Consider the following 26,881-nt stretch of genomic DNA (forward strand, 5'->3'; position numbering starts at 1 on the left):
AATTTTTGTCATTTGGTTCTGGGGAAGCAGAATCTGCTCCCAGCATCTACCTTCTCTGGTAGGCACTACATTTGTCTCCAGAGAATCTGACTCCACAGTGAGCCATTTGTTTCTCTAAGGATATGTGGTAACAGACTCCTGGGCTGGAAAGATAGAATGCTTCGTGAAAATGGGATTTAACCAGTTGGCAGAACCCCCAGGGCTCTGTGAAGCTTACAGAGAATGTTCTTCAGGAAAGAAAAATGTCATATTTCAAGTGTGTCCCACTGTGAGCTTCGGTGCTGTGATTTGTGAGGCTTGGAATCTGAATGCTTTATGCTGCCTGCAATGCTGTTAATATCTCTCCTTACAGGCAGTGTGCTTTGGTGGCCCTGGAAGATGTGAAAACTTATGTCACAGAGGAATGCGGGCAGATAGCTGTAAGAGGACGCTTACTGAAGCAAAATTTAACTCAAAAAAGTATTAACTTTTCATCCAAAACCCTTCTGGCAGCTTTCAAAATTGTAGCTAATATTGTTGGGTTTTTTGTTTCCTGCCAGGTATTCGATGCAACCAACACGACTCGAGAGAGGAGGGACTTGATCCTAAATTTTGCTAAAGAAAATGCTTATAAGGTAATTTTTATTGATTTGGAATGAGAACTGTAGGGCTGAATGTCTCCCTTGAACGTAGCCCTTGGCCACTGTCATCAATGCATCGGGTGGCAGAAATGGGCTCTGTATCTTTGTATAGAGCCATTGTAGTTCCATGGCTTGTGTTGTCACTTCCACTCTCTGCTGTGGTGTCACTGAATATTTAAGGTGGAAAGAATCAGCACCTTTCTGTGCATATGTCTGATTTGGGAGTGCTCTGTTTTCGTGAATTGGCTTTTGGGATATTCTGTGTCGCTCAGGCCTTATCTCTCTGATGCCCAGAGATCATGACGATGACTGTGATGTGCATTTCTAGATAGACAGATAACAGCAGCTCACTAAGTTTTTAAAGTGAGGGGCAAGGTTAATTCCTCAGCAAACGTGTCTGGCTGAATCCATCCCTTGCATCACTCAAATTTAATTTGCAGATATACTGGAAATTCATATGGCCTGTTTACATTACTCTAAAGACTCTGAATTCTACTAAATGTGCTTCATTGCTTCCTCTCTAGGTGTTCTTTGTGGAGTCAGTCTGTGATGATCCAGAAGTCATTGCTGCCAATATCCTGGTGGGTGATGAATATTGGCAGGCTCAATCCATTGCAGCATTCTCTCAAACTTTTTCCCACCTATAGGTAGAATAAATTTTGTGTGCACCAAGGGATGTGTGGATGTGTACCACCAACAGAAACACATGTTGCCTGCTGTGGGCTCTTTGCTAATGAGCTGGGCAGCACCTGAATCTCTGCTGTGTGGCTGCCCAAGTACCCAACTTACAGGGAATGTTAGTCTGTAGCGTTCTTCAGTAGAGCACTTTATATTTGTCATAGAATGTCACAGACCATTATAATGGCTCTCCATAATGGTGGCAATTCATTGTTATTAAAAAGCCTTGCAGTAAAGATAAGTCCGATCCACAAATCTTGGGGGATTCGGGTCTTAAAAGCTTTCATTCTCTCTCATTCAGGTGTACCTCCCTTGGGTCAGGTCATTCTGTGAAGTCATACTGAATGTTCTACATGAGGGGTCAGCAACCATTGGCATGGGTGCCAAGATTGGTATGCGAGTAGGCTTCCATCAGCACATGAGGCAGGAGCTCAGCCCCTCCCCGAGGCAGCTGGGAGCTTGCTCAAAGCCGCACCGCCTGTGAACTCATAAAGGACCAGCTAATGTTACCAGCTGCCATGTAAACAGTAATGCTCTGCATCTTCATTTGTTAAAGAAGCTGTTGTAATTAGGACTATTAGTGACTTTAAAAAGTATCACCGGTACTCAGACTATACATAAGGGTCAACTTTCGGCGCTCCACCTTGGAAAGGTTGCAGACCCCTGTTCTACATGCCTGAGCCAGTTGGTGGTGTTGGTTACTCCAGTGTAAACTCAGAATAACCCAGTTGGAGTAAGATGAGTTACACTGAATTTATACTGTCCTAAAAGTGACAGAGCCTGTCTCAAAGATAGAGTTCTTTCTTTCCAATTTTCCTTTCTATAATCATGAAGGGCATCCCAAGTTAACTCACCCAACATTCTCTTACCCTGCGTTAGTGTAGTTTCTGCCCACAGCGCAAAAAGCTTGGCTTTATCTCAACAGGAAGAAACTGAAATAAGTGTAACTCTGCATTTCTTACTCTGGGGCAGCCCTGTCACTGTGCAAACTGCCTGGGGAGGAGTTCCCTTTCCAATACTGTATGCAGTTCTGTAGCCTTATTCTTCTGTTTCAACTCTGAGATAAGTGGTTAATATTTGTGGATGCATGGCAACCAAGACAGATGGGTTATTTATGTGGGAATTTGGAAACCAAGCTTAAGTCATGAATTATTTTACCCTGGAGCTTGATCCATGAGCAGATCTTCAATAAGTGGTTTGTGTGGGAAGTCGAAAGTCAAGACAGCTGCATCTGTCCCCAGGCCGGATGCTACCATGCGACACTTGGAGTTTTTTTTTTGTTTGTTTGTTTCATTGCCAGGAGGTGGTTCTTCACAGGGCAGATGGGAAGTGGAAATGCAAACTGTGTTGGTCTGGAAATTAAACAATAGCATCACTCATTCTGATTTACACCCAGTTTGCTTAACTTTTATAAAACCTCTTGTCCTTGATCAGGAAGTGAAGGTCTCCAGTCCTGACTACCCAGAGAGAAATAGAGAAAATGTGATGGATGACTTCCTGAAGAGGATAGAGTGCTATAAAGTTACGTATCAGCCCCTTGATCCTGATAATTATGACAGGTAAGAGGAGAGATTTATCAGCATGTTTATATACTGGATATGCTACGGAAGCAGACACGTGGGCTGCTTTCTTTTACCAGTTATGTTCATGTCATGTGTTGAGCTTTTAGATTCAAGAGGAGCCAGTAGACAGCCAGGGTAAACTCTTATTTTAGCTTTTGTTGGTACCCAAAACAGTACAGGCAAGTAAATGCAGAGTTATGTAAATCTGTTTCAATACAGAGGATAAGTGACAAGCAAACATAGAGCTGATTTTTATAAGTCATACGTAGTTCTACGATTAGCAGACTTATAATTGTTAGGCGGAAGGTTGTAGCCTCTTTCCTTTCTGACATACAGAAGCATTCACAATGCAATTGCAGGTAAGAGCAGGTCGCAGCTTCTGGTTACAACGAATAAGGTAATGGGTTACCTTATTCAATCCCTTCCAATTAATTATTTCTTTTTAATCTATATTTATACTTGACTTGGTCACTTTAATAGCATCTACCAGTCAAATACTGACTATGTAAAGTATCTATTGGGCATATACCTAGGATACAACTTATCAGTTAGAATGTTGCAGAACTATTGTGCTTAATTATCAATTTTATGCCTGCATCTGAAAGTTTTTGCTGATCCAAAAATGAATGTTACCCCTACTCCCAGCACATTCCATTGTTCCATAGGGAAGATAAATGGTGTACAAGAGAACTTTTTCTGACTATTCTTTCCTCAGACTGTTCCTCCCCCAGGTTCTCCCCCAGCCTGAGCCTGCGAGCTAAGCTCTAGACTTTGAAACAGGCTGGTGTTTTATTTCAGGCACAAATCTTTATGCTGAGCAGGGGGATCATGGCAGACATTATTATTGTGGTCAAGTTGGAGTTGCGCAGACTCCTCTACAGTTTCCTGACCTAACGTGCTGCAGTTGTTGTTCTGGCAAAACTCTCCTTGACTTTGCAATAGGGAAGACTGGCTTGTGTGAGGCATGCAGATTCATGGCCAAAATTATTTGCCAAGGTTTCTCTCTAGTATATGAAATAGTAATGTTTGAATAGGTTGAACCTCTGTGGTTGGGCACCCTTTGGTTCAGCACGATTTTAGTTAGCCAGATGTCTGCTTATCATGGGTGTGGCCAAGTTTCACACTGTCCCAGAAAGTTCGTTTATAGATCCCAGTCCTGGCTGTCATTTTTCTGTGTTGTTATGTAGCTCTCTGTTATTGCTAACTGTCTTCTAATAGACCAGCAAGCAGTGGAAGCGCTGGTAATGTTGCTGCGCATAGGCATGGGTTTTTATGCTTTAGCTCCTTATTTCCTTGTGACAATACAATAAAATTGCATAACAGCACTAACACTTAGTTATGAAGAGAACTGATGAGCTTTGGCTTGGTGTAGGCTTATATCGGGTGAATCAGTACAGTCATATATTATGAAGCAGTATAGCAAGCAGTCTTCCATTTATTCACTTTGCTGAAATAAAAATAGAGACCCACTCACTAAAATATTGACCTCCCATGACATGGCAAATTCTCTAGTTCTGCACTAGTCAGGTCCTGAAGGTGCCGGATGAGAGAAGTTCAACGTGTAGTCTCTATTCTCTCTTTCTAGGAGTTCTCTAAGGCACCTATCACTGAGTTGCCTCATTGCTAAGTCGTAGCAGCAATAGTAGCAATATTACAAAAAGAGTCGCACATATTTTGCTTTTAAGTTGCTAAATGTGCTTTGTTCTGTGTTGACCGTAGAGACCTTTCCTTCATTAAAGTGATCAATGTGGGACAACGGTTCCTGGTAAACCGTGTGCGGGATTACATCCAGAGTAAAATTGTCTATTATCTCATGAACATTCATGTCCAGCCACGCACCATCTATCTCTGCCGACATGGCGAGTGTGAATATAACCTCGTTGGCAAGATTGGTGGGGATTCTGGGCTGTCTCCACGTGGCAAGCAGGTATGTTCTCAGCTCTGTCAGAATGGATGCACGTACTTTTAAAAGCATCAGTATCATTATAACAGGAATCCAGATGTGGATTGGATTGAGGGCTGGTGTAAATGGGCTCAGTTGCATGATCTTCAACAGAGTTCTGGCCATTTATGACAGCAGGAAAATTGTCCTGAATCTGAGTCTCAGGGGTGTGTGATTTCTCTTTGGCCTGGAGATGAATTTTCCTCTTGCACCTTGAGCAGTCCCGCTCCCTGCTGTCTTGGGGCAATGCTGCCTGCCAATGTGGGGGGTTCATTCTGCAAAAGTTTCATTCTTTGTTGCACAAATAGGAATGGGGGTAAATATTTTGTGACTTTGCCAAGGTGCCAGTTAGGTTGGAACGCTCAAGTCTGATGGACTAGATACATGTCACTGCCAGCGTTGGGATGCAGTTTAATTAGGATCTCCCCTCTTTGTTGAAACCAGGGAGCACTAGTGTACAGGTCTGAATACCAGGTTATTCAGTTGTATTTCTTAGCCCAGGATATTTTGTTGTTCTTAACCAATCAACAGTTTTTCAATTCTCCCAGAACCTCATTGGTGTATAAACAGTTTAATGATCAAATGTAAAGACACCAGATGTTCTGGTTTATGCTGAATACAAAATACATGTGCAGTCATCAGTGTGATTAATTCAGACCCAGTTTTTGAGTCTAGCAACTATTCCGAGGAACAGAAGAAATAGCCCCAAATCTTATTACATTCACTCACTGCCATCAGTTATCGGTCTGTCAGCAAACACATTTATCACCCATCAAGTAATTCTCCTGAAGAATAAGAATGTGGTTTTCATATGATTCTCTCTCTTATGAATTTGGTCCTTGCTATTTCTTGCATGTGTTTTAATAGGGGCTAGTATGAAACTCTGAAAACAATTGCTTAAACTTAATTTTTGAAGTTCTGAGGCCAGTGTGCTCAGATTCTTGAAGGAGAAACACCAATATTGCATTAGTTAAAATCCAGAGTATGGTTACTAGGTGGGTGTGACAAGCTGTCCACCCCACCCAAAGTCTGAACAGGTAAAATAGGCCAATTAACCTGGAGTAAAGACAGGGACTGCTAAAGTCGCATGTCTGCTGGAGCCCAGCAGTGGGGAGAAGCTGGGTAGGAAATCTAAAGAAATTAAGTTTTTGTGGTTGCAGTCACTTGCTGAGATCAGAGAAGTAGGGAAACACAGGGGAACAATAAGCCCACGGGTGCGAGTCCTGGAAGAAGGGTCGGCTTCAGAGGAGTTATGAAAAAAAAGTCTGAAAAGGCATAGTAGGAAAAAGCCCAGGGAAACAGTAGCAAGGAGAGAGAGAGAGACTGTGAACCTTCACTGCTGGTCATAGAGTCCTTGGGCTGGAACTCAGATGGGTGGCCTTAGTTCCCTAGCCACCTGCTGGGTATGGGTGCAGGACTGTCCAGACAGCTGGCCCAATGAGACTTTGACACCCCAGAAGGGAGGATGTCGTAGGTGCTACATGGAGGACTGAGTTGTGAAGAGAGAGAACTGAATTATGGAGAGGACACCACATTGATGGAGTGACCACAGAATGGGGTGCCAAATGAGGAGAAAGCTGCTCTGCCATGCGTGACCCAGAGGAGAGGTGTTCTTGATAAGTGGAACCTCCTTTAAGGGGCTTTCACAAGAGAGAGCACAGATTCACCACGGGAAATGTCAGTTCCAAACTCTAGTTTTATGGCTACTTGTTGAATGGCTTTTGGCTCTCTGGTTCTCCCTTGCTTCCATTGACATCCAGCAGATGGCACTGGTATAGAACACATTTGTTTAATCCTTAAAAGTTGATGTTTCATTCATTTCAAAGATTTTTTTTCTGTGTTATTTAAGGTGTGATTTGGAATTTCTGCTCTTCAAGCTATTTCTTTTAAAGTTTGAAAGTCATGCCTTTGTTAGCTGCTTATATCTTTTCTCTTATGCCTTTACTGCGATGGAAGATTGACCCATTCAGGGTCATCTCCAGGGCTTTGTTTCACATATGTGCAAAATCGTGCTTTCTGGAGTCAGTGTCAACCCTGGAACTCTTCACGAGTTTCAAGAATTAAGGAAGGTCCATGGGAGAAACGCTCTCATTGACTGTCTTCTGTGAGGACAGCCCTAGTAGTTGACCACTGATGAGTTGATTTTCGCTGTGCAATTGATATAGCTAAAATTAAGCATCCATGGTGACTGCTTTGTCTAGTGTGAACATAGCCGTAGTGTGATAAGGTGGGTGAGGTAACAGCTTTCAGTGGACCATCTTCTGTTGAGGCTAAGACAACTTCTGAGCTTACACAGTACTCTTCCTCAGATCCTGACCTGGAGCTGAGAAGCTTGTTTGTCTCACCAACAGAAGTACATACAATAGAAGATATCATGTCCCCATCTTGTCTTTCTAATAGCCTGGGACCAGCAACACACAGCATGTACCTTTTGGTGTTCTTTTCTTTTTTGTGCCATACAGCCCATACCACCTACTTCAGCAATTATTTAGAGAGAAAGCAAACAAAATCCTCTTGCAATTCCTCTATATTTAGTGGCCCTAGTCCATAAATTCTTTGATTGTATCTAATACTTTTTAATTCACATCTTTTGATGCTTAAACTGGCACAAGAAGCATTATTTTGAAAAGAAAAGAGACAAGTTTATAAAATGTAGAGAGCTGACACCTTTAGTTCGTAAAGCAGATAAATGTGCCATTCCTAATTTGGATGAAGATAGCTGGTTTTGATTCCATGGGGTACCAGGAAGCTTGACCAAAATATGTTGTTTGTATTTCTGGAGGTCACCTAGCAAGAATTCTTAACTGATGTAACCCAGTTTCTACACAGATCTCTGGTTTGTAATAGGAAACAGTAGAGCATTCAGCAAAGGAAAACAAGCAATTGCTTGTCTGTCACTTCAGAAGGACTCTCTTTAGCTAGACCAAGAGAGATGGAAGCCTCATCCACAATGATGGGAGTCTTTGGTTTGAGATGGGAAATGATGGGAGTTTTTGGTTTGAGAGTCTAACAATAGCCAAGAGACTCCTTAACAAGCATTGGAGCTCTTCTGGGAAATATGTACTTCAGCTTTCCCTTAACTGATGCTTCCTGGGCAAGATGACCCACATATTGACCCCCATGTGTCTAGTCCTAAGAGAGAGCTAAAATTGGGAGTGTGTATGTATAGGGGTGATGAGTTGTAATTCTAATGGCTGTGTTTGTAGGGGCCCAAGAGAGAGCCAAGATAGCTTACTGCCAGTATGTATTCAATATATAGTTAACATCCATACAGCTCACAACTTTGAACATTTTAGCTATAGACTTTGTGTGACATTAATTGGCTTTGGATGACATCTGTTAATGTCAGTGTGTCATGAGGTTTACCACGTTCTTTCACAAAGAAGAATGACCCTTTTTGGAACACAGTGGTTACTTTTATTGTCTCCCAATCTCCTTCAATTTCTCCTAGTTTGCTCAAGCCCTTAAAAAATTCATTGCTGAGCAGGATATTGTGGATTTGAAGGTTTGGACGAGCCAGCTGAAGAGTACTATCCAGACAGCTGAGTCCTTGGGGGTTCCCTATGAGCAGTGGAAGATTCTGAATGAAATTGATGCAGTAAGTAGGATGGGGAAATGGTGCAAAACTAAACACTGAATTTTTCAGGATTTGTAAATGAGAAAAATGAACATGAAATAATGTCTTTTTCTCCCCTTCCATCCAAAATGTCTAAACACCTTCTGAGCATCACAACCCCTCACTCTCTGTGAACTCTAGGACTGCTTGGTGTTGAATTGAAAAATGCCTGTGGATTTTGACCCGTCTAAGTATCCCAGCGCTCTTTATAGCGGATACCAGGAAAAATTCAATATTTGAAGATCTCCGTTATCTGCAACAACGAACAACAGCACAAAGAGCATATGTTGGATTTTCAGTGATCCCCACTGTAGTTCTGTCATGCAAATAAGCTGTAAAGATGTTAACTTGGAGAGACTTCTTTTCCTTATTTGTTGAGTGGAAAGAAAGATAAAGAAACCAAAACTACAGCCATAGAACATAAAAGATTTAATCTAAAATGCACATGAGAAAACATATTGCAGTTGTTTTGGGGGAAACTTTTGCTCCTTTGCTGAGGTCATTGCTGTTGCATTCATACTTTCTAAAGCTATAAGACAATATTTTTATTATCAGGGCTGATGAACCACGTAACACAGGCCAGAAAACCTCACCTGAGTTATTTCCAGTGTGCGGTTCAGTCCCACAGTGGCGAGCTTGTGTCTTGTGTTCATCCATCTGAGTTACCTGAAGTACATCTGTATGGCTGTGTCTGAACGTGCCCCAAACTTCGAAATGGCCACACAAATGGCCATTTCGAAGTTTACTAATGAAGCGCTGAAATGCATATTGAATGCTTCGAAATTGATGGTCCTTGCTGGCGCGCGGCGCGTCCAGACGGGGCTCCTTTTTGAAAGGACCCCGCCTACTTCTAAGTCCCCTTATTCCCATGGGCGGCCAGAAGCCCAGGGCCCTTTGGAATCATTGGGCCCCAAGGCAACTACCTTTTTCACCCCTCCCCACCCATTAGTGGGCCTGTCAGTCCATTATAAAATGTAAAATATTCACCACATAAGCCCAGAAAATTTGGTGAATCCTTTCTCCCCTAGTGCTTAGATGTATTGAAATGAATTACCTCATAACAATTCCCTTTTCCGTCAGGGAGTGTGTGAAGAGATGACATACCAGGAAATTGAATCTCGGTATCCAGACGAGTTTGCCCTGCGGGATCAAGAGAAATATCTTTATCGCTATCCTGGAGGAGAGGTGAATTGGTTCAAAACAATAACGTAACTGCGTGTGTAGAGTGGTGTGCAGAATACACAGCTGCGTAGGGCACCACACCCTTGTGCAGCACCAAAGTGCGCCAGATTTCATGGTGTCCTAGGTGGCTGTGTGCAGCCTATGCGCCGGCTCTGCTGGCCAACTTCATCCTCCAGCCACCTTCCATCAGCAGGGCCATCTCTAGGCAGTTGCTGGACCCAGAACAGCCCCTCTCCCCCAGCTTTCTCCCACCTCCACTCCAACTCTTTCGCTGAGCCCCATCCCACGTCTTCCTGCCCCTGCTCCAGCAGCAGGGGTGGGACCAATTTGTTCCACTTCTCACTGCCAGTGGTGAGTGCTGGGTAGGCCTGATCCCTGCTGCCTCCCTACCCTCCACACAGATGTGGGCCTGCTCTGCAGCCCTGGTGGGCAGTCTGCCCCCCACCATGGTGGAACAGGTGCCTGGGTGCTTAGGGCACCTGAACTAGTAGGGACCATCCTGCCTTTATGGAACCAAGCAAGTGAAACCACTTCACAGTAGTTAAACAGATTAGGGCTATGTTACGATTTTGTTGGGACTCTGGAAGACATAGAGGTCCTTTGACATGGAGCTCATTGCAGGAAGAGAGCCACAGACACGATGATTTAATTTAGTTTACTATTTAATTTCTTTTTAGTTACAATCCATTGACAATTGTGCAGGAAATCTGAATAGTCTCAAATTTAGGGACCAATTACTAAACATATATCTGGTCCTCCCCATTGCTGTCAGCTTTTCTATAAGGTCCTTATTTTAAGATTTTTAACCTGTGTTTTGCTGAATGTGGAGCAATTTTAAACCTTGCTCTTGGTTCTGGCATCTCTGCACGCTTGCGAAAGCCCTTAACATCCTTGCACTCTTGAATCTTTGCCTTGATTTCTAGTCCTATCAAGACTTGGTCCAGCGTCTGGAGGCTGTGATTATGGAGCTGGAGCGTCAGGGCAATGTCCTGGTTATCGCTCACCAGGCAGTTATGCGGTGCCTGTTGGCCTACTTTCTCGACAAGAGTGCAGGTGTGGGAATAAATTCACTCATTCTGTTCTAATATACCACTTTATACTTCTGTAGCCAGACATGAACCCCCCCATTTGGCCTTTTCTTCTTCTCCCCCCCCCCACTGGGAGCTGTCTCACCCAGCCTCTCTACTATACACAAAAATCAGACAGTGGATGGGCTAGCTAATGGCCGCCCTTCTGCCTAATCTCGGTGATTGACACGCCTGATCACTGCCCCAGGAAGAACAGGGAATCTCTGCCCATCACCTCCAAAGGTGCCCAATTGTCCACAATTCACAGGTGCAAATTGAGCCTTGCACCTTCCCTGGGAAACCTGGGTTCAAACACATTCCTCCCAATTGGCCACTTGAGACCAGGAAGAAGTCTACGTGACAAAAGGGGTATAAGAGGGGTTTGGCAGCCCACCCCCCTTTGAGTTCCAATCACCTACACCTGCTGGCCAGGTCTGGAATTGACTCCTGAGACTGGGGATGCCTGGTTCGTATTTACTTCTTCCCGAGGGATTGAGAGAGAGCTTGTGGGCCACACCGGATCTATGAGGCAGGGGTAAGAATTACACCTGTATTACACTTCTTTCCTATAGGAAGTGAGGGAAAGACTCTGGTTCCACCAGGTCTAAGAGGCAGGGGTGAAAATCACACCTGCAATGTGCCTTTCTTGTGTACGCATTAATTGTATTAGTTTAAGCTAGCTAGTTTGTCTAAAACTTTTAAGTTAAATTGTTTTGTTTCCCCTTTAAAAACCATGAGTACTAACTTGTACTTTTATCATTTGTCTTAGTTAAATTGTTTGTCTTTGTATAAATAAAAAGTAATTGTTAAAGCCTCTAATAAGTGTAATTTTCCTCCTGCTGCTGTACCCGAACTAAACGCAAACCAAAGAACCCAACCTGCCCTGACTGCTTAGCGTAGCTGCTGGTGCGGCATCACCCCCTTTGCCCCACCAGACCTTTAGCTGGCACCTGGGCATCGGCTCACAACTTCCCAAGCCTCTTTTAGCCCAGAGTGTTTGTAAGTGCTTCACAATCAGTTATCAACACTATGCCATTGAAGTGCAGGCTCTTGTACATTTGGGATGCTTAAGTCTGTGGATAGGCCCTGTTATTGGGGCTTGAGAGACAAGGATTTGGTGCCTTTCTCTGTCACTGATACTTCTATGGTATCGAACAAGTCACTTATCAGCCTTATGCTTCAGTTTCCCTTCTGGAAATGGGCAGGAGGAGGGGGTTGATGCCACCTAACTTGGTTGGTGCAAGGGGGATAAAATCCATTAATGATCATGAGATGCTCAAGTGCAATGGTGATGTAAGTACTTAAAGCATCACCCAGCCAGTTTCTGGACAGCTGTGGGGCTGGATGGCATGGAGAAGGAAAAATATGTCAGAGAACACAGGTGAATTCCTAAACTTCTGAAATGTTTTCCATCATCTTTAAAATCCCCAGGGTGATATCCTTAGAGCCATAGGACTGCAAGAAGCTGCATCTACACAGCCATTAGACACCCACACCTAAATGTTGCAGCCCAACCCTGAACAGCTGCACTGCAATTAACAGCTGCTTTAGCCTGAGTCCTGCGAGCCCATCAGCTAGCACAAGTCAGCTGTGGGTTTTTAACTGCGATGTAGACAGATCCTGGGTGCGTGGGTCTCTGAGGATTTTTGACATAACCCAATTTTCAGGGATGTCTGTGTCTGCTGTTGCATGCGATTCCCACTGGGTGGCAGAACAGGTGCAAAAAAAAAAAACCCTATGGAAGGACAAAACCTGTCTGCTGGGACTGTTTGGGTGGCTATGTGGGATAGACCCTGGGAGGAATCCTAGCCCCAGTGAAGTCCATGGTAAAATGCCCATTGATTTCACTGGGCCCAGGATTTTAGCCACCAGGTTCAACTACTGGTCTCTCGCTCTAGAATCGGCAGGGACTGACACTTGTGAAAGCAGAGTGATCAGAGGTTGGGGAGGCAGACCTGCTCTGCATAGTAACTCTACCTGCAGACTGAATAGCAGCAGTAATGTGCCTGTAGATGGAATAATTGGAGCAATGACTTGGTGACTGCTGGAAGTGCCAAATTTCAAACAGAAGGGGAGAGCACAAAGTTGATTGCAGTGGGCCCCTCCGGATTGCAGCAGTAGGTTTCAGGAGAGAGAAAGTAATGTTGATGAATTATGAAGTGATTTACCTTCTACAGCTGCTTTTTTGGGGGAAAAAGGTCCTGACTCTCCACAGACTGACCCATGCATTTTAATTTCACATGTGAGCCCTCCTTTTGAACCCCATAGGACTTCTCATGTGCTTAAAGTTAAGCATATTTGTAAGTCCTTGGTAGATCCAGGCCAAACTGAGGGACCATACCATTGCTGCAAAGTTCCAAGCTCTGCCTAGTAGATGCGATATTTAACTTCTCTCTGTCTGATTTTAGACGAGTTGCCATATCTGAGGTGCCCCCTTCACACCATATTCAAGCTCACACCTGTGGCTTATGGTAAGTACTTCCTTTTTTTTCCACTTAACTGAATGTTTATGAAAATACACATGCAAAATTACACCCTGTTAACTATTTAAAGGATATATTTGTTATAAAAGTAAAAATATAAAATAAGGGGGAAGTAACATTAGAGATAGGGTGTGTTACATTTTTGTAATGTAAGTAACAAGTTTCTTCTGAAGAAGACCCATTATCTCTGCATTATATTTATTGGCCAGGAAACCAAATTTGAATTTGTACCTGGGAATGAACAGAGCTAGAACTAGTTTTCATGTCTGTAAGTGTAATCCACGTAGCACATATCTTTGTCTGATGACAGCCCTCTGTAGAGCTGTGCTTCTGAAGCCAAAAGTACAGGAGAGCATAATTAGAATATTGCATATGCAATATTCATGTAGAATCCAGGATTAATATTAAATTTAAAGTACCTTATGTGCAAGCTTTTTACCAAGAGAGAAGAAAACTGTGTCAAGTTGCCAGTTATTTCACACTGAGAATAATTAATTCTGAAATAAAATCAAGTTCCTCCTTTTAAGTTTCTCTTATCATTTGGCGAAGGGTGTAAAGTGGAAACGATCACCTTGAATGTTGAAGCGGTGAATACTCACCGAGACAAGCCTTCTGGGAGTACTGTAAGTCTTGACCGAAAATCCCTGCCCTTGATTCAGGTTTGGCCAATTGCAAAGCTGGAGTCTGCATCAGAGATAATATTGCAAATATGAACAGTCACTGTGGAATGCCTGCTAGGAATTTTCCATCCATTTCAGCCGTCACAAAAACTGGTTTTGAAGTATCATCCTTATGACAATAATGAGGTTCTCTGAGCAGAACTATTGAAGGTATAAGTTTTCCAGACATGAACTGGGGAGAGAGAACTTTTAAAACTGTTTCAATAACCGTATTAGGAATGCTGAATGCAAAGTTTATTGCTACAGCCTTATTAAGCGTTGGGGTGATCTTTAATTTACGACAGTGCATTTCTCCATCAGTGTTACCTATAAGCTGACTTTTTAGGATGCTCAGGACTGAGACATCTATGCAGTATGTGCAGTTGAAATTCTGACCCAGTATCTTAGGCACAGCTAATGGGGAATGACTCCTTATGACTGAAGTGGGTATGAGCACCAGCCTTAGTTAGCAGTGTATTAGGGAGCAGAAGATAGTAGCTGTGCAAGATTCCATTTCAGCCCTGGTGCGGGCAGCTGAAATGCAGGTGTTAGAACAGTGGTGAATGGGTAATGGACTCTGCTGCTGTACACAGTGTTGGTGTTATTTGTAGAGGTCTGCATCCGTGGTCATCTAAGGTATGTATACGTAGCCTGTGGAAGGTAGCTTCCAACCCTTGGTCAACCAGGTCAGGATAAGGGGGCTCATGCTGGCCTCTGTTAAAGAGCTGGGAGGACAGTACCTTGAAGTTGCAGCACAGTCTCTGAAATGCAGATGCTCCCTATGCTCCAGAGCACAAGTTCTAGCCTGAGACATACATCCAAAGCATGGTCTATACAGCCACTCTTAGGGTCTGGCACAGCTAGTGACCTGGCTTCCAGAAGCCATGTAAGCACGCTGCAAGGCTCACATTCAACAGTCCATCCTTGTACAGCCAAGCACTTAAACACATGCTTAAGTGATTCACTGAATTGAGGTGGTAGGGCCACATTTTTCAAAGGCTACTGCAGTTTTTGGGAGTTCACCTTTAAACACTGACACAGGGACTGACATTTCAGATGGGCTGGTCATTTGCAGCTGGTAGGGTCCAGGTTAGTCATCATGTTTTGGAAATCAGGCTCTGAATGCTCAAACTGAGCACTCAAAAACTGCAGCACTCAGAGTTCAAGTCCAGCTACCAAATCCTGCCCAGTTAGACCAGTGTAAATTAGAGTAGAATCCATTAAATTTAGACACACTTGAAAACTTGGATCATCACTTGTTGGCACCTTGCAAAGTGTTTGTAAAGTGCTCAAAAGATGACTGTCATTCATGCCTATTTCTAATCTTGTTAAACATTTGTGGCATCTAAATTGTCTCATTGAGCTGGTGCTGTAATGTGACAAATCGCAGACTGACAAATTTGGAAGTTTGGGGAATAAAGTTTTGCAGGTGTCTTACAAAGGCCACACCTGCATTGAACAGACCACTCTGAGGAGACTGATCTGTTCTAACCATTGAATTATTGCTCAATTATGGTGCTTCATAATTTACATCCAGATTTCACTTTTACATTGCTGCTGTGTGACACTGGGCACTGCCTCCATGCAGATAACAAGCAGTCCTGTACAGCACCTTAAAGACTAACAAATTTATTTATTAGCTAATAGGCTTGTGGGTAAGACCTACTTTCTCACTTCCCACCCACCCACCCCACTTTCCTGAAAGTTTATTACTTAATAAATAAATGTCTGAGGTAAACAGGATGAACTTTAATAAGGACAAATGCAAAGTGCTCCACTTGGGAAGGAACAATCAGTTTCACGCATACAGAATGGGGAGAGACCATCTAGGAACGACTACAGCAGAAAGGGATCTAGGGGTTATAGTGGACCACAAGCTAAATATGAGTCAACAGTGTGATGCTGTTGCAAAAAAAGCAAACATGCTTCTGGAATGCATTAACGGGTGTGTTGTGAACAAGACACAAGAAGTCATTCTTCCGCTCTACTCTGCGCTGGTTAGGCCTCAGCTGGAGTATTGTGTCCAGTTCAGGGCACCGCAGTTCAAAAAAGATGTGGAGAAACTAGAGAGGGTCCAGAAAAGAGCGACAAGAATGATTAAAGGTCTAGAGACTGTGACCTATGAAAAAAGGTTGAAAGAATTGGGCTTGTTTAATTTGGAAAAGAGAAGATTGAGGGGAGACACGATAGCGGTTTTCAGGTATCTAAAAGGGAGTCATAAGGAGGAAGGAGAGAACTTGCTCTTCTTGGCCTCTGAGGATAGAACAAGAGGCAACGGGCTTAAACTGCAGCAATGGAGGTTTAGGTTGGGCATTAGGAAAAAGTTCCTAACTGTCAGGGCGGTCAAACAGTGGAATAAATTGCCAAGGGAGGTTGTGGAATCTCCATTGCTGGAGATATTTAAGAACAGTTAGATAGATGTCTATCAGGGATAGTTTAGATAGTACTTGGTCCTGCCATTGAGGCAGGGGGCTGGACTCGATGGCCTCTCGAGGTCCCTTCCAGTCCTAGTGTTCTTTGATTCTGTGTGTTAATTTTTAAGGTGCTACAGAATTGCTTGTTATTTGTGAAGCTACTAATACTGCTATCCCTGTAAGTCTATTATCCATGAAGATAATAGGAGCTGTTAACTGTTTGATTCTTTGCTTCCCTGGCAAGGTATGACAGAACTGAAAAAGAACAACCGAAAAGAAACCCAAATGATTGGGGAAATTCTACTATTACAGATTGAACCTCTCTTGTGTGGCACTGTTGAGAGCTTACTGGTTCAAAACGAGAGAATTTGCTGGATCACAGAAGGTCAATATTGTCTAGCACATTACCAACATGTCCACTGCTTACTGCGCTCTCAGATGTTTGGGGTGAATTACAGCTAAATAACAGCATGGAACACTGAGAGCCAGGACTGGTGGCTGTAAACAAACTTTATGGGACCACAGGAAATTTGGCCGCACCCATGATAAGCAGTTGTCTGGCTAACTGAAATTATGTCGGATTACAGATGTTGCTGGATGAGAGGGAGCTGGACTAGATTCAACCTGTAATACAACTTTTTATCTGCAGTGTGTTTAAAACAGTCTAGAACACAGAGAATTAAAGGAAATAAAGCTTTTAAAATGCACTCTTGTCACTGCACTGGGTCAGCAGTTATTGGGCTCAAGCAGTATCTCAGCTGTTCTATGTGCAGTGGGCATATGGTAAAGGGAGTGTTTAGAAATGTATAATTTTTAAAAAAGCTGACTGGTGAAAATTTACAATTTACAGGCCCGATTCGATAACACGCCAAACTTTAAATTTACCTCTATGTAGAGAGGAAGGACAAGATCTATGTGGTTTCTCACAGTAGGGCTTCAGTGGTACACAGAGTTTTTGCTGATCCTTTGCACAGAGGAATTTTTCCACCAACTTCCCTGGGCTTTGGCTGAGGCCTCAATTGGGTTGAAAAGGCAGTCTGCATGATGAGACTTCTGGCTAAAATAGGTGGAAAGTGTCTCTGGCATCAGGAATTTCTTGACATCAACTTTGTTTTTAGATCGTGTTTCTGCTTTTCATTCCTTGTAATATCCTCCGTTTTCAATCAGAACAATCTTCCCAAGAACCAAACCCCTGTAAGGATGAGAAGAAACAGCTTTACGCCTCTGGCCAGTCCGGACACAATAAAGCGCACCCGAAATTACAGTGTTGGGAGCAGGCCTCTCAACCCAGCGGGGTCTCTGCTGTTCCCAGGGGCTCAAGATGGGGCTGATCAGCAGAAGCTACAAGTCAGTGTTCAAGTGGTAACTTCTCTACCTTGCCCCCTCCCCCAGTCAAACACCGAACTAATGACCATACTGTTGCTGATATTTTGCAGTGGTTCTGTGTGATGCACAAATGAAACTTCTCAACATTTGAATGCCTTATCATCAGCATTCCTGCTTCAGAATAGCTTCAGATTACAAACTCCTTAAGAATCACCAAATTGGGGAGCAACTCCAATCCCATAGTCATAAAACGCCCTGCTTCCTTCAGGGTGAATACCACTGAATACCACTGAGTTCCTGGTTTGTTTGTTTTAAAACACAATACCCCTTTCCAGACAGGTTGATTTTGATTCTCAGCTTGTCTGAATGTCAGTGAAATTGGTTAGCAGCAGCTATGCATGCATGATCTTGGTGTGGGTAGAGTAGTTCTGCCACATTGTAGATGGAAATGGATTAGGCTGGTTTTGTGTTCCAAGCTGCATGGTTAGTTTTTGCACTTCATCCTGCATAACTACTGCATTGTAAGGAACATTTTAGAAGTGGAGGTCCTGATTCACTAGTGCAGCTCTGCTTTCACCCTGGTGTTGCTTTGCTGAGTTCCACAGTCAAAGAGATAATGTGGCAGTTTGGGCCCAAGTTCAATTTTAATAATCTTGCAGTGGTAATGGTAAAACGCAGACCTAAATTTTCAAAAGTGTCCGATGTGGGATACCCAATTTTAAGGTGCTTTAAAGGAGGCTGCTCTTCAGAGGGCACTTGATGAAAATGGGGATATCCAAAATATCTAGCACTTTTGAAAATTTGAGCTACATGTTGTAAACCTCAACATTTCCCTTTAAACTTAGTATTTAAAAACCACTTTCTTGTACCTTGACATTAATGATACACCTTATTAATGTGGAATGCACTGAATTGGACAGAGCCATTTAAATGAACATTCAGCTGACAAGCTGATTGGCTGGCTGCGCTTTATTGGTGCTTTAAGATGCATTTTCCTTGGCTTGTATCACAAACAAGTACCTGATACAAGTCCCTCCTTTGCACGAAGTTCTGGAGGGTGGTTTCAGTGTTTTTGTTTGGTGCTTTGCTTTTGTTATTTTTTAGTCTTTGTTAATATGCAGTCTGAACTATCCTGTGCCGTTTTTTTTTTTTCTTTGCAGCATCAAATAGGACCTGCTTGCTTGTGAGTATCACTGAACACAGCTTGTATGTATTCTCTCTCTGGGTTTGTTTAGTAAGTAGGAATTCTCTTAATTATAATTGCATAGGAATCATTTAGGAGGAGAAAAGAAAACAGTGAATATTTGGGGCAGAAGAAAATTAATTTTTCCATGGAATAGTCCCCCAAATCAAAGAAGCCTCTGTTGATGGCAACTCTATTTACCATAGGTGAAATTTGTCATCTGCAAAGGCAAGTGTGAGAGTTTAAATGTAATTTAATGGTACTTAATGTTGGCCATCTGCAGGGGGTGAATTTCACCACAGATCAGCAGAATTACTGGGAGAGACAAATAGTGTGTAAAGCCCCAATTACATTCTGGATATAACCCCATAGAAATCAATCAGTGGTTTATACACCAATGCCAGGAGGCTGGGTAACAAGCAGGAAGAATTAGAAGCCCTAGCCTAGTCCAAGAACTATGACTTGATTGGGATAACAGAGACTTGGTGGGATGACTCGCATGACTCTAGCGCTGTCATGAAAGGGTATAAACTGTTCAGGAGGAACAGGCAAGGGAGGAAAGGAGGAGGAGGAACTCCTCAAGGAAGTCATTTTGAGGCACTTGGAGGAGGGGAAAGTGATCAGGAATAGTCAGCATGGATTCCTGAAGGGCAAGTCATGCCTGACCAATCTGATTGATTTCTACGATGAGATAACTGGCTCTGTGGATAGGGGAAAATCAATGGATGTGATTTATCTTGACTTTAACAAAGCTTTTTCCCACAATATTCTTGTCAGCAAATTAAAGGAATGTGGATTGGATAAATGGACGGTAAGATGGATAGAAAGCTGGCTAGAAGGCCGGGCCCAGCGGGTAGCGATCAACGGCTCGATGTCAGGATGGCGGCTGGTCTCTAGTGGAGTGCCCCAAGGTTCAGTTCTGGGTCCTGTTCTGTTCAATGTATTTATGCACTTGGGCCAGAAGAATCCCAAACACTGTTACAGGCTGGGGTCTGGCTGGCTTAGTAATAGTTCTGCAGACAAGGACCTGGGAGTTGTAGTGGACAAGAGGTTGGATATGAGTCAACAGTGTGCTATAGCAGCCAAGAAGGCTAATGGCATATTAGGTTGCATCAAGAGGAGCATTGCCAGTAGATCCAGAGAAGTGATTGTTCCTCTTTATTCGGCTTTGATGAGGCCACATCTGGAGTACTGTGTCCAGTTCTGGGCCCCCAGTTATAGGAAGGATGTGGACACACTGGAGAGGGTCCAGCGGACGGCAACCAAAATAATTAGGGGGCTGGAGCATATGACCTATGAAGAAAGGTTGAGGGAATTGGGTCTGTTTAGTCTGCAGAAGAGAAGACTGAGGGGGGACTTGATAACAGCCTTCAACTTACGGAAGGGAGTTTGCAAAGAGACTGGAGAGAGGCTGTTCACAGTGGTCACAGATGGCAGAACACAGAACAATGGTCTCAAGTTGCGGTCGGGAAGGTCCAGGTTGAACATTAGGAAAAACTTTTTCACTAGGAGGGTGGTGAAGCATTGGAATGGTCTTCCTAGGGAAGCAGTGGAGTCTTCATCCCTGGAGGTGTTTAAGTCTCAGCTCAACAAAGCCCTGGCTGGGCTGATCTGATGGGGTTTGGTCCTGCCTTGGACAGGGGGCTGGACTTGATGGCTTCTTAGGTCTCTTCCAGCTCTATTGTTCTGTGATTCTATGATTACACCGGAAGAACTTGGCTCTACTTGTTGTCTAGAGCACAAGGTGCTAGTAGCTATAGTTTGCTGTTGATCACTTCGTGAAATTCCCTACTGCAGTGCGTAAATGGCAGCTTACTCCCGGGGTCAATGACATAATGCAGCTCTTATCTGCAGGACTTCAGAACTGTTGACATGAAGAGTTTCATAAATTGGAGGAGGGAGAGTTTTGCCAGAAGTCTGGCAGCCTGAACTAGGAACTTCTTGAGTACTAAGTCCTGCTGGGAAACCAACTTTCGGGGGCTTTGGGTGAATCTCTTACCCTGACTACCCCCTCTTCCACCTCCGTGTGATAATAGTTACCTCTGTCTCAGAGTTTGTGTGATATCTGTTTGATAGTAGCTTATGCCAAATAGTGCTGGACACCATCAACATCCACTGACTTCAGATGAGGGTTGAATTAGTTTCCCACCTTACAGGAGAAATTTGGTACCTCACGGGACTGTGAACATTGTTTGTAAAGAGCTTAGACAGGGAAGAATGCTATGATAGTGCTACATGTGATGATTACAGCTTGCACCTCCCTGGTCTGACATGGTTGGGACCTGACAGGTCTCAGATGACAGAATTTGCTGGACTGGGGAGGTCCAGGACTTCTGCTCCAGGTATCCCCAGGCTCCCACTCCCCTGGGACTCTGGCTCCTGACCCTGTGCTCCCAGGGTTGCCACAGGGCTCCAGCAGATGGGGGCTCCAGCTCCAATCCTGTGCTGCAGCAGAGCTGGTGTGGGCTCTGGCTCTGGCCAAACTGCTGGCCACTGCCCTGGCCCCAGCCCCAGAACTCTCTGGTCCTGCAACATCCATGGTCCTCCCAGATGAGATAGTCCAGGATGAACCTCTTAAATTTGGTACTGCTCACTAGATGTTGGATCCAATAATCTTACTGGAGCGGGAATTGGATGGGGCTGCAGGGTACTGTAGCATCTCACTGTACCATCACACTCAGTGAGACAGGACGTAAACAATCTATTATCCCTTCTCTCCAGGGAGCCAGCCAACAAGATCACCCATGAGTCCTTGGTTTCTATCTCAGCTACCAAGTGAGACAGTGGAGCAAGAGGCCTTTCCTACCCCACTGTACGGAATGGCCAGAAAATTACCCTTGCTGCTTCCTTTTGTGCCTATGTTGCTCAGATCCACCCCTGCCGACCACGAGACCCTTCCTTGTCCTTGCTTTAAATGCCTTTTTGAATGTCACTGGCAAATGTTATTGCACATATCTCTTGATGTACTTGATGTTTCAGCTTATACCTTACCTGTGAAATTAACTTGTATCACTTTGATGTTGCATTTTATTTACCCTATTTGTCAAATGGACTTTACAATGTGAGATTTGGTTTTATTTAATTTTGCTGTGGTTCTTAGTAGGTGTCTCTTTGGGTTTTGTGTGTGTGTTTACTGTTCCCACAGCACTTTTTGCTTTCTCCTGTGCAAAGGGGTATTTTTCCCCCTTTGCATTTGTTGCAACTCCATTTAAATGCCCGTAGTATTACTTATTTGCCAGTTGTTGAATACTCTTTGCCTAGAGAGCTTTATGCACTGTGGCTGCCTACTGCCATCTGGCTATGGAATGGAATGTGCTTTCTGTCCAGCTATAGCAATTTGGCATGAAATCTGCCTTGCCAGTGATTTTTGACTGCACCTGAAATGCACTTCTCATTCTTAACAGCATTTCTGTGGCTATGCTGAAAAAGTGGTTTGCTTCAAAGGAGTATTTTCCAAAGAAGCAGAAAAAAATGTTTGCACTGGAACAAGGTCTTTATAAAGCTTTGTCTCCTTATTGGCCATCTTGGCAGCCAGAGGAATATTTTAGAATTGGGGTCTAGGAGTCAGACAATATGGGTTCCATCCCATTGTTTCCATAATGACTAATTTTTATACTTTGAAGCGAGTTACTTAAGCTTCCTGTAGGTTGCTTTCCCATCTGGAAACATCCCACTATGCTTATAAAAAGCTTTGAAATTGTCTAATGAAAGATGCTGTGTAAGGGCAAAATATCATTGCCATGGATTTGAGAGGAGATCCTTTTAACTATAGATTTTAAATTGGAGAAGTGATCTTAAAACCACTTTTTAAAAACTTTGGCTTCTGATGCTTTCTAATGGGGGGGGGGGGGACACGCCAGGTGCTCAGGATGACAATATAGACTAACAGATTTTTTGGAGCATAAACTTTCAACCCTGATGAAGTGGGTCTTTGCCCACAAGAGTTTATGCTCCAAAAAATCTGTTAGTCTGTAAGGTGCCACAGGACTGCTTCTTGTTTTTAGGATGATTATGATGGTAAGTTTTATTTGCTTTTTAACTTTTGTAAAAACACATCTGGGTTTTTAAATTTTGATTTCATGGATCCAGCGGCCAGGAACTACCTCATGTAGAGAGGTGCCTAGGATTGTCTTCACTCTTCCAGGCTATTCCTCTTGGGTGTTCTAGTGCACTCCCTCCAACACACCAGATAGAAAATTCATGTTTGCAATTCATTGCAGTTGCAAATACTTCTTGATACTCACAACAATTATTCTCTGAAAAACAGGTATCCTACAGCTTTCTCCATTTTACGGGCAATGCACTTGTCTTTTTCAGTTTCATTGGTAGAAAAAAAACCTGGGAAGGAGACATGCATTTTTTCCCCTGTGAAACAGAGGTTAGATGCTTTGTGCTATTTGAGAGCTCATTGTAGAGCTGTATCAAAACTGCTTTTTTAAAATTGTCATTTGCTGACCTGCCTTACTTAACTTACAGTTCATGCTTGGGAATTGTATGACAAGTCTCTGTGTAAAACTGTGTTCTGTGGCTTGAAAGGAAAACGGTTGCTGGGTCAATTATTTTTCCAGACATCTAACATAATTGTAAGAATGAAAAATTAGGGTTTTATAAAAGGGACTCCATTCATATTCCAGTCTCAAAGACAGTACCCAAAAAATGGAATGTTACAGTCAGACTGTTTTCAGAGGACATTTAAATACCTCTTTCAAGCAGGGAAGGTTGTACTTCGTGCTGAAACAAGAGAAGCAAAATTTCCATCCAGAATTGAACTTCCACTGAATGTCTACAAAAGTGATAAACATTCATCTACTGGCATGATCAGAACTTAGTTACTACCCAGGAGCCTGTCCAGGAGCTAACAATAGGAATTTGAATTGCACTTTGTAATTAAGTTGAATGTTAGTACTTTTACTGTGATTATGTAACCTCCCTGTTTATAAATAGCATCTGTAAACCGCATTCCTCAGGGTTATGGGTATGTTAGGGAATGTGCCTTGTTTTTCTCTTTTATTCTCTCTAACTTAACAAACCTTTTAAATAACAGGTGCCACAAAAAAGTTATTTAAATGATAACATGCTCCCATGAATGTTTTGCCAAAGCTGCAATGACTCTCAAAATGTCAATGGTTCTTGCTACATACTGATGGAATCTTTTGAGTATGCCAGAAAAGTTGTTATGCAGAAATGGCATCTTCTTTCTTAACTCCTTGGGTGTATCTAAGTCCCATCCCAAACACACATGTACAGGATAGCAAGATGGATTTTATTCTGCTCCCCATCTCTCTTGTTTGCAGTGGGGCTGTTCTTGTTCTCTCTAAAGTTGGTGAAAGTTTTTCTCTAACCCATGCACCAGACCAACTCTCAGGAGAGTGATCAGATTTCTGTAGGAGATGAGACAGGAAATAGAAGGGTCCCAGTTAGATCTCCAGGTGGGAGCTTGTGTCTCCTGGCCATTAAGTAAATAATCTTCTTCCATGGGTAAATTTGAGCATCGAAGATTTTTAATCAAGAAGGGTGAAATTTACCCTTGGATGGAGGAACAAGGCGTATGTGCCACTTATACCTTCTTTATGCTGTTACTTTGCACAGAATATGTTGGTGCTTTGCACAGAAATGAATTGCACCCTGAGGAAATAAACGTGCAACTTCTCCTCCCCCAAACCCTCACCATCTTAGCAATGCTGTTTTCTAACCATAATTGCACTTTGAGTCGCTGTATAATTAAGCTGATGGGGAGGGGTGTGCAGTCAAACTGATGGAATGTAGTCAACACATCATGGAATTCAGTGTACATCCTTTTCTATTGGTTTTGTTTTGCACTAAGGCTCGTTGTGAATTGTGTTGCTGGAGACATGTTCATTCTAGAAGGTTAACCGTCTTCTGTTGTTAGGGGTTTGTTTTAAAAATGTATTGGGTTTTTTTTTCCTGTTTGGGGTTCTTTTTGGTGAAGGAAGGTTTTTGGGTTTTTTTTGTTTTTGTTTTTGTTTCTTTTTTTAAATCAGATGTGAATTGTTTGTAAATCACACATGGAGAAATATGCTGTCTGTTGATTTTTCTGAATGTTTTTGTTTTTAAAGGAGTAAATATGTACTGTTGATTTTTGTCATTGAATCAATGACTTGGTTCATTTTTCTTGATTGTGAAATAATGTGGATGATGATACCATAAGAAAAATTGCACAGACTGATTTGAAAGACCTGGTTCACAATCTTCAGAAGTGCCCTTTATTTCTGAAGGGCAGAAGCTCAGCAATATCTGCAATTCAGGCACATTTAATGTAACTCATGTTAGGCGTCTAAATATATTGGTCACGTTTTGACAATCTTGGCCTTTTGTATTTTAATTTATATAACTGTATCTGTAAAGTGACCAGCAAGTTTTGCTCGCATGAATACATTCTCTTTTTCAAAGGCATCAGAACATTGTTAGTACATTTCCTGTATAGAAGGAGCATAGGTGCAAAACTATCAAAGTGTCTCGTGGTTAATTTTCCTTTTTCAAACATGGGCCTGCAAAATAGATATTGTAATGTTGTTTCAGAATGCTTGTGTTTGGAATTGTAAACTTTCTTGTGGATCAGATAAATAAAATTCAGTAACTTTGAACCACTGGACTGCTTCAGTATTGTTTTTTCTTCTCATTGAATTTGCCAACAAACTTGTCTACACTCCATATGTGAAATGCCAGCTTTGCAGTTGATACCTGCTATACCCAGTAATAAAGAATGATGCCACGTTCCAGTGAATGGAGACTTGACTTGTATACGCCAAAAGTTCACTTCCATCATTTTCCAAGTAAAACTGTGTCCTTTAACTGTGACACTTGAAGGCACCAACTCTACATGTTTGATATCATAGTCCAGACAAGAATGATGTGGTACATTGAGAGGAAGAAGACGATGGGACACGTGTAGAGATGTTACTGTTTGAAACAGAGATGTATCTGAAGTGAGAGTTAACAAGGACAAGATGGTGGAGTGGCTGAAGTTTGTTTTCTCTGTTGTTGTCACAGGTTATTTGCTGTCAGCAAAACACCCCTCTAAAATAAGTAAGTAGGAATGGTCTTAAAAAACTGCTGGCCATTATGGCTCACTATGAAAGTACAGGTTGAACCTCTCTCATCCGGCACCCTCAGGACATGTCTGGTGCCAGATGAGAGAATTTGCCAGGTGACCGGAGGTCAACATTTTCTAGCTTATAACCCACACTTCCACTGCTTACTGGTCTCTTAGAAAATATTCAGAGGTAAATTACATCTAAATATAAACACAGAACACAGAGCCAGGACTGGTGGCTGGAAACAAAGTGTATGGGACTGTGGGAAACTTGGCCACATCAAGTGGTCATCCAGCTAACTAAAATCATGCTGGATTATGGAGTTTGCAGGGTGAGAGCATTCCAGATTAGAGAGGTTCAACTTGTGTCATACTCTGTGCTTAGTAATAGGCATCCACAGCCACATTGTCCACCATGACTTGAGTGGTTTCTCTCCTATCAGTTTGTACAGTTATAATTTGTACCTTTTTGATTTCTCATTTGTAGAATACCTGTGGGTTGGCAATGTAGAGGTCCTGGTTTCATCGTGAACTTGGCTGAAAACTTAATGGACACTTGAAAAGACAAACCTCATCCTGGAATTAAAATGCATCGCCAATTACCTGGAGTAAGCAGGTCAGCTGGAACTGTCTGTGCAATCTCTGGGTATGTAGATGTAGAGTGAGGCAACGAACTATGCGCTTTGAGACAATAACATATTTTCAGCTATCTTTAAAAAGATCTGTGATTAAAGTGTTCCTTGTTGCAAATGCTAGAATGACTCACAGCTGGAACAGGAGCCATGCCTGAGCCTCTTTTGAAGTCACTGTATATGCACATGTGTGGGGCCCAAGGTAATTTTGCACTTTCTGAATGAAAACAAACACTCCAACTTAGTGTCTGACCTGGGTCTGACCCTGCTGATCTTGCTCTGTATCTTTTAAATTATTTCTTGCACCAGGCCTCCATGCTTAGCTGACTAGGACCTTAAGTATAGCAGGCGTGAAAATATAATGGGCGAGATTCCTCCTTTCCAGTGTTCCATGGAAGCTGTGCACTTCCGCAGTCACTCAGGAGAGAGTCAGATGCTGCTCTGCTGATTAGCAGAGTGCCCA

The 26,881-nt window shown here is 42.8% G+C and overlaps 1 protein-coding gene across 9 annotated transcripts in view; it reads left to right on the plus strand.

Moving 5' to 3' along the window:
• The window catches only part of PFKFB2 (6-phosphofructo-2-kinase/fructose-2,6-biphosphatase 2), a 31,963-nt gene extending 6,627 nt beyond the window's left edge, over window positions 1-25,336 (plus strand). For 6 of the 9 annotated variants that reach the window (XM_074977611.1, XM_074977614.1, XM_074977616.1 and 3 more), the window contains 13 exons: window positions 353-419; window positions 540-614; window positions 1,145-1,201; window positions 2,733-2,857; window positions 4,580-4,787; window positions 8,254-8,400; window positions 9,499-9,603; window positions 10,524-10,653; window positions 13,076-13,138; window positions 13,700-13,773; window positions 17,391-17,570; window positions 18,710-18,732; window positions 21,454-25,336. In XM_074977611.1, coding sequence (XP_074833712.1) covers window positions 353-419; window positions 540-614; window positions 1,145-1,201; window positions 2,733-2,857; window positions 4,580-4,787; window positions 8,254-8,400; window positions 9,499-9,603; window positions 10,524-10,653; window positions 13,076-13,138; window positions 13,700-13,773; window positions 17,391-17,570; window positions 18,710-18,732; window positions 21,454-21,511 — 1,312 coding nt within the window. In that variant the 3' untranslated portion in view covers window positions 21,512-25,336. The remainder of the gene's footprint in view (window positions 1-352; window positions 420-539; window positions 615-1,144; window positions 1,202-2,732; window positions 2,858-4,579; window positions 4,788-8,253; window positions 8,401-9,498; window positions 9,604-10,523; window positions 10,654-13,075; window positions 13,139-13,699; window positions 13,774-17,390; window positions 17,571-18,709; window positions 18,733-21,453) is intronic. The other 3 variants (XM_074977618.1, XM_074977617.1, XM_074977619.1) reach the window with 3 other exon arrangements.
• The last annotated feature ends 1,545 nt before the right edge of the window (window positions 25,337-26,881 follow it).

The sequence above is a fragment of the Carettochelys insculpta genome, chromosome 26 (assembly GCF_033958435.1).
Source record: "Carettochelys insculpta isolate YL-2023 chromosome 26, ASM3395843v1, whole genome shotgun sequence".
NCBI lineage: Eukaryota > Metazoa > Chordata > Testudines > Carettochelyidae > Carettochelys > Carettochelys insculpta.